This window comes from Orycteropus afer, unplaced genomic scaffold, assembly GCF_000298275.1.
Source record: "Orycteropus afer afer isolate SDZICR_OR568_19922 unplaced genomic scaffold, OryAfe1.0 scaffold00558, whole genome shotgun sequence".
Taxonomy (NCBI): domain Eukaryota; kingdom Metazoa; phylum Chordata; class Mammalia; order Tubulidentata; family Orycteropodidae; genus Orycteropus; species Orycteropus afer.
Window position 1 is genome coordinate 774,064 of NW_006922145.1, and position 10,229 is coordinate 784,292.

The window sequence follows — 10,229 nt, forward strand, 5'->3', positions numbered from 1 at the left end:
GATCTTAAAAAAAAAAAAAACAAAAAAAAAAAAAACCTACGTGGACCATTTTTATTTTGGTGCTAGGGTCCTAGTAACAGTTCTGGAAAGGGATCCAGGGTGTTCAGAAACAGTAGCTTAGCAACGTAAGAAAGGTACTTCATAGCAGCTCATCTTAGATACAGTAATTGTATTCAAACGACAGTGTACATTAAATCACAGTCCATTTATTTTCCTTTTCATCAACACAGGCTGTCAGCTTGGGACCGTCTTTCAGTTGTCAGTGGCCAGCTTCATCTTGCCTGCCCCTTTCTCAGCCCACCAAAATGGGAGCAGGGGCAAAAGGACGATGAGATGGAAAGAATGTACAAATTTCAGAATAGAAAATATTTTTCTCAGTGAAGAAAACATTGCACTTTTGCCAATCTAAAATTGTTTCTAGAAAGGAAGATATCGTTCAGTGTTGTAGGCTTTGGTATGCAATGGAAGTCCCTTCTTCAGTAGTGAGATGCATTTGCTCAGTAAAATGATCACGCGTGGGTGCCACACAGCATGACGGGCGGATGGCGTCTGTTCTAGAGTGTTCTATGCTACCTCGGTCCGTATAGTATTGCTACGTGTTGGGAGTTGGGCCATCCTCTTCAGAGGAGGTCCTCCAGGGAACAAGAGAGGGAGAACAGTCTGACCAAGCCTTCTGAAGATGGAGGAGACACTGCAGGACGTCACCCCAGCATGGCAGCATGCCCAGCTTGGAGCGCCTGGGGGACGGAAGCCTCCTGTCAGAGACTAGTGCCGGAAGCACTGGAGTCTGGGAGAAAGGCCGTGAGAACTCGGTAGCTCTGCGCCCTGCGGATCATGTCCCTGATGTCCATGTTCAGCTCCATCAGCTTGGTACAGATCTCTGTCAGGCTCTGGTTAGACCCCACGAGCGCGTAAGTCCCCGTCTGTCCCAGAGTTTGATGACGGAAATAAATATTCAGTAGTGTCTGGACCTCATCGTCGGAACTGCTTCCAAAGATGTCATTAGGCCACAGACTTCTGCAGTCAAAAAAGAATAGCATGGATTAGAGGGCTATTTGTCATAAAGCTGATGTCAGAGTCTTGGCTGGCGTAAGAATACTACTTTTCAAAAATGGCTTGAGATAGAATTCATGTAACATACCATTGACCCATTAAAAGTGTACTAAAACAGAAAAGCAAAACCAAACCTATTGCCATAAGAGCTCATCCTGACTCCTGGTGACTCCATGTGACAGAGTGGAAGTGCCCCACAGGGTTTCCAAGGCTGCCATTTTTATGCCACATCTTTTTCCCATGCAAGGGGCTGGTGGGTTGGAACCAACAACTTTTTGGTTCTCAGCCTAGCACTAAGCCGCTGCACCATCAGGGCTTCAGATACCTAAAAAGTCCTGGTGGCACAATGGTTAAGTGCTTGGCTACTAACTGAAAGGTTGGTGGTTTGATCCCACCCAGGGGCTTCTTGGAAGAAAGACTGGGCAATCTGCTTCTGCAAAGATTAGCCAAGAACCTCTATGGGACATTTGTACTTGGCAACACGGGGGGTTGAGATGAGTGGGAATTGACTGCAAGATAACTTCCATTTTTTTTTTTTTTTTAAATATTACTATTATTCTTTTCCTGCACCTCTTACTATACGTATACTTTCTGGTTAGTGGTTTACCCTCCCTTCCCCACCCACCTCTCATAACGATCAAAGAATATGTATATATGTATGTATGTGTGTGTGTATATATATATATATATATATATATGTATGTATTTTGTTTTTTTGGTGAAACTCTTTTCTTGACTTTTCACAATGGTGCTATCATACAGTATCTGCCCTTCTGAGACTAATTTTATTCAGCATAATGGCCTCTAAGTCTATCCATGTGATGAGAGGTTTCACAGATTCATCATTGCTCATTAACATTTTGCAGTATTTCCTTGTGTTCATGTACCATAGTTTTTTTGACCCATTCCTCCACTGTTGGGTGGGCATTTAGGTGGTTTCCATGTTTTTGCTTTTGTGAATAGTGTTGGGATGAACATGGGTGTGCATATATCTGTTCATGGCCTGGCTCTTATTTCTCTAGGATGTATACCTAGTAGTGGGATTGCTGGATCATATGATATTTCTATTTCCAGCTTTTTAAGGTAGCACCATACTGTTTTCTAGTGTTTGTACCATTTTACAGTCTTACCAGCAGTATATGAGGCTTCCAGTCTCTTCACACCCTCACCAGCATTTGTTATTTTCTGTCTTGTTGAACTTTGCTATTAGTGCTGGGGTGAGATGGTATCTCATTGTTGTTTTGATTTGCATCTCTCTGATGGCTAATGATTGGGAGCATTTCTTCATGTGTTTGTTAGCTGCCTGAGTGTTGTCTTTGGTGAAGTGTCTGCTCATGTCCATTTTTTTGAATTATTTGTCTTTTTGTTGTTCAGGTGTTGAAGTTTTCTATAAATTTTAGAGATGGGCCCCTTCTCTGATAAGTCATTGCCATTTTTTTTTTTTTTCCGTGTCTGTGGTGTAATCTTTTGATGCACATAAACATCTATTTTTTAGGAGGTCCCAGTCATCTATTGTGTCTTCTGGTGTGTGTACATGTTTAGTTATATTTGATAGTGTATTTATGCCTGAGTTAGGGCTCTTAAGTTTGTCTCTATTTTTTCTTGGATGGTCTTCATGGTTTTAGGTTTTAAATTCAAGTCTTTGATCCAGTGTGAGTTCATTTTTGTATATGGTGTGAGATATGGGTCCTGTTTCATTTTTCTGTAAATGGATATCCAGTTTCACCAACACATTTATTAAAGAGACTATCTTTTCCCCATTTAATGAGTTTTGGCCTTTTGTCAAAGATCAGCTATCCGTAAGTGGATGGATCTATTTTGGAGTTCTCAGTACTGTTCCTTTGGTCTGTGTGTCTGTCGTTGCATCAGCACAAGGCTATTTTAACTACCATGGCTGTATAGTAGGTTTTGAGATCAGGAAGTGTGAGGCCTCCGACTTTTTCTTCTTCATCAGTACTTTACTTATCTAGGTTTTCTTTCCTTTCCATATAAAGTTGATGATTAACTTTTCCATCCCTTTAAAGAATGATCACGGGAACTACATCGGGATGGCATTATATTTGTAGATTGCCTTGGTTGTATGGACATTTTCACAGTGTTAAGTCTTCCTATCCATGAATATGGTATATTCTTCCATTTATGTAGGTCTCTTTGGTTTCTTGTAGTACTGTTTTGTAATATTCTTTGTAGCTCTTCTGTGTCTCTGTTTAGATTTATTCCTAAGCCCTTTATGTTTTGGGTGGTTATTGTAAATGGTATTATTTTCCTGATTTCTTTTTCAGAGTTCTCTTCATTAGTGTAAAGGAATACCACTGATTTATATATATATATATTTTTAATGTCGATCTTGTACTGTGCCACTTTGTGGAAACTATCAACTAGTTCCAGTTATTTTCTTAATAAATCTTTGGAATTTTCTCTGTATAGGATCATATCATCTGCAAATAGAGTTTTACTTTTTCTTTGCCGATTTAGATGACTTTTATTTCACTTTCTTGCTTTATTGCTCTGGCTTGGACTTCCAATACAGGATTGAGTAAGAGTGGTGATAAAGGGCATCCTTGTCTGGTACCCACTTGTAAGAGGAATGCATTCAGTCTCCTCCCCGTAGAAAATAATATTGGTCATGGGTTTTGTGTATATGCCCTTAATTGTGTTGAGGAATTTGCCTTCTATTCCTACTTTGTTCAGCATTTTTATCAGGAATGAAATTGGATTTTGTCAAATGCCTTTTCTGCATTGACTAATGTGATTGTGAAGTTCTTCACCTTTGTTTTATTTATGTGATAAGTTACATTGATTGTTTGCCTAACAATGAGCCATCCTTGCATACCTAGTATGAATCCCACGTGGTTATGATGTATTTTTATTATTATTTTATATGTTGATGGAGTATATCGGCTAGGATTTTGTTGAGAACATATGTGTCTATGTTCATGAGGTATATTGGGATATAATTTTCTTTTCTGGTGGGGAGCTCTGGTGGCATAGCACCTAAGGCATTTGACTACTAACCAGAAGACTGGCAGTTCAAACCCACCAGCCACTCTTCGGAAGGAAGACTAGGCAACCTACTTCTATAGAGATTGCCTCAGAGACCCAAGGAGGGGTCACTGTGAGTCGGAAACTGACTCGGTGGCAGTGAGATTGTTTTGTTTTGTTTTAGTGGTGTCTTTGCCTGACTTTGGGATGAGGGTTATGCTTGCTTCATAAAATGAATTTAAGAGCATTTCCTCCTTTTATATAATCTGGTATAGTTTGAGTAGAATTGATGTCAGCTTTTCTCTGAATGTTTGATAGAATTTGCCAGTGATGCCATCTGGACCAGGGCTTTTTTTTTTTTTGGTAGTTTTTTCACAACCTGTTCAATTTCTTCTTTTGTTACAGGTCTATTCATTTTTCTATCTCTGTCTGTGTTAGTTTGGGTAGGTATTATATTTCTAGAAATCTATCCATTTCTTCTAGGTTTTTGAATTTGTTGGAGTACAGTTCTTCATAATATTGTGATAGTATATTGTTAATTTCAGTTGATTCTGTTGTGACAGCTGCCATTTCATTACTTACTTGTGTTACCTACATGTTTTCCTTTGTTAAATTTGCCAGTGCTTTGTTGATTTTATTAATCTTTTTAAAGAACCAACTTCTGGTCTTGCTGATTATTCCTATTCTGTTTCATTTATTTCTGCTTGAATCTTGATTATTTCTTCCCTGGTGACCGTAGTTTATTTTCTGCTTTTTTGTTCTAATTGCTGGGGATGTTGCGTTAATGTTAATCTGGGCTCTTCTTGTTTGATGTGTGCATTTTTGGCAATAAATTGCCCTCTGAACACTGCTTTTATTGTGTCCTCAAAATTTGGGTATGCTGTGTTTCCGTTCTTATTAAATTGAAGGGATTTTTAAAACGTCTTCTATTATCCAGTAGTTTTTAAGGAGGATATATTATTCTATGGTGGCGTAGTGCCCAAGGCATTTGACAGCTAACCAGGAGCCTGGCGGTTCAAACCCACCAGCCACTCCTTGGAAGGAAGGTTGGGCAATTTACTTCTGTAGTGTCACCGTCTTGGAAACCCAAGGAGGGGTTGCTATGAGTAGGATCCGATTGGACAGCAGTGTGTTTTATTATTCCATGTGTTTGCTTTTTTATCCTTGATCTTCCTACTGTTGATTTCTAATTTTATAGCATTAGGATCTGAGAAGATGCTTTGCAGTATCTTGACATTTTTAAAAATTTACTGAGATTCAATCTGTGGCCTTAAATATAGTCTATTCTGGAGAATGTCCCATTTGTGCTAGAACAGAATGTACACTTTGCTGTTGTTGGGTGAAGTGCTCTGTAGATGTCTGTATGGTTAAGTTGGTTGACTACGCTGTTTCATTCATCTCTGTTGAGTTTCTTTTAGTTCTAATGTTCATTGAAAGTGGTGTAAGGAGCTCTGGTGGTGTAGTGTCTAAGGCATTTGACTGCTAACCAGAAGGTTGGCAGTTCAAACCACAAGCCACTCTGTGGAAGGAAGACTGGGCAATCTACTAATGTAAAGGTTTACCGCCTCGGAAACCCAATGGTGGCTGCTATGAGTTGAAACTGATGCGATGGCAGGGAGTTTAGTTTTTTTTTTTGTTGTTGTTATTAAAATCTCCTACTGTTATTGTGGAGTTTTCTATTTCTCTTTTCAATTCTGTTAAAGTCTGATTTATTATTTTGAGGCTCTTTCATTGGATGCATAGATATTTATTATGGTTATGGCCTCCTGTTTGACTGATCCTTTAATTATTATAAAATGTCCTTCCTTGTCTCTCATGTTGGCTTTCTTCTTAGAGTCTGTTTTATCAGAAATTAGTATTGCCACTCATGTTCTTCTTTGCTTTCCGTATCCTTTGTATATGTTTTTCCAGCCTTTAATTTTTAGTCTATTTTTGTCTCTGTGTCTACATTGTATTTCTTGTAGACAGAATATTGATGAGTCATGTTTTTTTATCCAGTCTGCAACTCTCTGTCTCTTGATTGTGCATTTAGTCCATTTATACTCAGTGTAATTATTGACAAGTAGGAGCTCTGGTAGCATAGTGCCTAAGGCGCTTGACTGCTAAACAGAAGGCTGGCGGTTCAAACACACCAGCCACTCCTCAGACGGAAGATGGAGCAATCTACTTCCGTAGTGATACTGTCTCGGAAACCCAAGGAGGGGTCGCTATGAGTCGGGTCTGGCTTGACGGCACATAACAACAACAACAACGACAACATGAATCCATTACTGTCATTGTGTTATGTGTTTTTTCATGGTGTTGCTGATTTCTTGCATTTTCTTTTCTGTGCTGAGTTTATTTTGTCAGGAATTTTTGAAATCATTTTCTTCATTGCTGTCCTTTGAGCATTTGCTAAATATGTGTGTCTTTCCTCTTTCTGCTTTAGATCAGAATGTTTATCAATTTTCTTTGAGGTTACCCTGTGATTTATTATCTTCTACTCAAGTTGACAACAGTCCATTTTATCTTGCAATCATTTTGACTTCCTCTCCATTTGGAAATTCTGTTACTACACTATTCTTTTTTGGTTTGTAGCTGTACTCAATTACAAATCGATGTTTCTGGTAACCTGTCTAAAGCCTTGTAAGTTTATTTTACTTTGGATACTTTTATGTCTGGTTTTGTTCCTGGGTTATGTTGTCATATGTGTTAATCACAGGTTGTTTTCTGCTGTTGTTGATTCTTTGTCTGAAAGACCCCTTTAGCATCTCCTGTAAGGTTGGTCTGGTATTTACAAATTCCCCTAATTTATGTTTATCTGGAAATGTCCTAATTTCACCATCATATATGAAGGACAGTTTTTTGGGTATATAATTCTTGGTTGGCAATTTTTTTCTTTCAGGGTTTTATGTAAGTCATCCCATTGCCTTTTCACCTTCATGGCTTCTGCTGAGAAATTAGAGCTTAGTCTTATTTATTGCCCTTTGTAGGTAATATTTCCCTTTTCCAGTGCTGCTTTGGAATTCTTTCTCTGTCTTTAGTTTTGTAAACTTTGATTATGATATGTCTTGGTCATTTTCTTTGGAGGTCTATTCTGTTTGGGATTCCTTGAACTTCTTGAGTGAATATCTTCTTGGCTATAATCATAGTAGAGAAGTTCTCTTCCCACAGATACTCAACAATTTTGTCTGTACATTGTCTCTTCCTGTTATGGAATTCTAATCACATGTATGAGGAGCTCTGGTAGCATAGTGCCTAAGGCATCTGACTACTAACCAGAAGGCTGGCGGTTCAATCCCACCAGCCATTCCTGGGGAAGAAGGTTGGGCAATCTACTTCCATAGTGATACCACCTCAGAAACTCAAGGAGGGGTCGCTGTGAGTTGAGACTGGACTGCTGGCAGTTGAGTATGGGTTTTTGGTTTGGAATCATAGGTAAGTTTTCCTCTTGATGATGTCCCAAATAAATCTTAGGCTGTCTTCAGGTTAAAAAAAAAAAAAATTCAGATTTTTCCCTTAACAAAGTACTATTGAGTGATTTGTCTTTGATCTCACTAATTCTGTCTTCCATCAATTTGATTTTACTCCTTTGCCTTTTCAATGTGTTCTCTTTTTCTGAACTCTTTATATTAATCTTCTGGATTTCTATTTGATGCTTTGTATGGTTTCTAAATTTTCATTTGTTTTATCAGTTTGTTCTTGTTTTCCTAAATTGTTCTAGAATTTTGTCTGTGTTTTCCTTAATTTTATCAATGTTTTCCTTGATCTATCTCTCAATCTGTTGAAAGTACCTAAATATAATTTTTTTGAATTCCTTAACAGCTAGTTCCAATACCACTTCTTGCTCAGTGAGGTTTTCTGGCTCTGGATTCTGGTCCCTTGTCTGTGCTACTTTATCTTTATTTTATTTATTTTTTAATTGTGATTTGGGTGAAAGTTTACAGAGCAAATTCACTTTCCATACACCAACTCACATACACTTGTCTCATGACATTGACTACAATTTCCCACAGTGCAACAACTCCCCTCCAACTTCTTCCCCAAGCTTACTTCCTCCCTGTGTCCTTCCCTCCCATGTACTCCTGCCCCCCACCCCTGAGCTGTCTGCCTGTGTATACACAGACCTTCTATTTTCCCATAATTGAGCTCTCCAAGGATTGTTTCTACCTCAGGTAAATATTCAACTCATATGCCTGTCTTTTGTTTGGCTGGAAGAAACAGGTGTGGGATCAATTCCAGGCCTGATGGGCAGCTGGAGGCCATAGTGTGTCAGTGGTTCCACCAGGCTCCATCAGACTTGCAAACCTGGTCCACCCCCCCCTTTTAAAATGATTTTGAGTTTAGTTCCCACTCTGCCCAGTCTCCTACATAGATCCCCCTCCGAGTGGCTGACAGTGCTAGCTGGGCACCATCTAGTTCTTCCAGTCTCATAGTCATACAGGCTGAGGATTGCATGGTGCACCACTTGCTTGGACTAATTGTTTCTACGAATGTTTGGTTTTCTTCATTCTTCTTTACTCTGGATGAGGAGAGACCCATCATTGTGTTTAGATGACTGCTTGCAAGTTTTAAGATCCCAGTTGCTACTTGCCAAAGTAGGAGGTGGAAGTGTTTTTGTGTGTATACTTTATCTTGCTTCTTTGTGTGAATTGAGATTGTCCATTGTCTCTGAGACACTGATGCCATTGTATTTATATTGGTGATTGTATGTGGTGTGATTTACCCATTTTTTTCCATTTATTTTTTTATCGGAATATTGAAGTGAGCAGTTGGTGTGCTATTCTGTTAGCTAGTTTGGCAACACGTAAGTACTTACTGCCTGTCTCCTGGTGGGTGTGATTCAAGATGAGAATGCGTGCAGAGATCTGTTTGCTGTTCATTTAGAGCAGTTGAGGGCAGGCTGGGCTGGTATTGGCCACTGCCTATCATTGATCAGTTAGTGCAGAAGTAGGTAGTGGCCCTTGCCCAGTGGGTGGGGCTGCGGGAAGTGCAAATTTGGTTGGGTCATGTGGGCATGGTTGCTTTCTGGTGCCAGTCACTAGTGTGGGTGCCAATGCAGTCCCTGGCAAATAGAGCTGACTTTCAGGTTGTCACCCTGAGCGGAATGCCACTTGTAGATATTCAAAATGCCTATCACAGTCCACAGCTCCATTTATCTCCTTATTCACTGTTGTCATTCAGGTTCTTCTACTAGTCAGTATTTAATCCACTTCTTTATCCTTTACTTTGAAGGTCAGTGATCTAGCATTAATGCTGTATTTGTTTCAACTGGTTTCTAGTTTCTTTGTTGTAGAGGGTCTGGGTAGCTTGTCTGCTTATTCTGCCATCTTGCCAATGTCTTTGATTGTTTTATAATTCAGTGGTTTTTAGCAAATTCACTGTGTTGTGCAAACATTACCATGATCCATTTTAGAACAAATAATACTTTTTATGAAAAATATTAAAAATTATGAAAATAACAGAATAGAATGAGATACCCTGAAAATATTTATCTTTGCTATAGCATTCTTGATCCATTTACTGAAAACAATATCTAAGTGTAGGGAGGGAAAAACAAAAAAGGATATGGTTATATACTAATTTTTAAATCATGTAGGTATATACTTTGTAGTATTTTCCCATTTTAGGTATGAAAAATGACCTGAGTTAACACTAATACTTTAAGTGCTTCAGTTTTTGAATCAGTGTTTCTGGCACAACTATGGTAAAGATCTGAGAGAGACACACAAAATGTCTAGATATTTCTAGGTCCCTGGTGATGCAAACATTTTGTGCTTGACTGGTAACTAAAATGTTGGCACTTAGAACCCACCCAGTGGTACCATGGGAGAAACAGACCTGGTGATCTGCTTCCATAAAGATGACTGCCAAGGAAAGCTCGTGGAGTAGTTTTACTGTCACACCTGGGCTCTCCTAGGTCAGAAATCAGCAAAAAGAAACCCAACCACAACATACGTAGGTGTTCCTTCTGGTGATTATTCATCAACCACGACAACTTTTAGGAATGTGTCTCCTTGGCTGCTGTTAGGTGTTGTCTAGTTGATTCCGACTCACAGCGCCCCTAGAGGACAGAATGGAACTGGCCCACAGGGTCTCCAAGGCTGTCAGTCTTCACAGAAGCAAAGCCCAAACCACACCCATTGCCTGGAGCCCATTCTGACCCACAGCACCCCTAGAGGACAGAGTGGAACTGCACCACAGGGTCTCCAAGG

The 10,229-nt window shown here is 39.3% G+C and overlaps 1 protein-coding gene across 1 annotated transcript in view; it reads right to left on the reverse strand.

Moving 5' to 3' along the window:
- Positions 1–758: 758 nt before the first annotated feature.
- The window catches only part of FRY (FRY microtubule binding protein), a 571,437-nt gene continuing 561,966 nt past the window's right edge, over positions 759–10,229 (reverse strand). The window contains exon 64 of the mRNA XM_042782984.1: positions 759–1,017. Within this exon, the coding sequence (XP_042638918.1) occupies positions 759–1,017 (259 nt within the window). The remainder of the gene's footprint in view (positions 1,018–10,229) is intronic.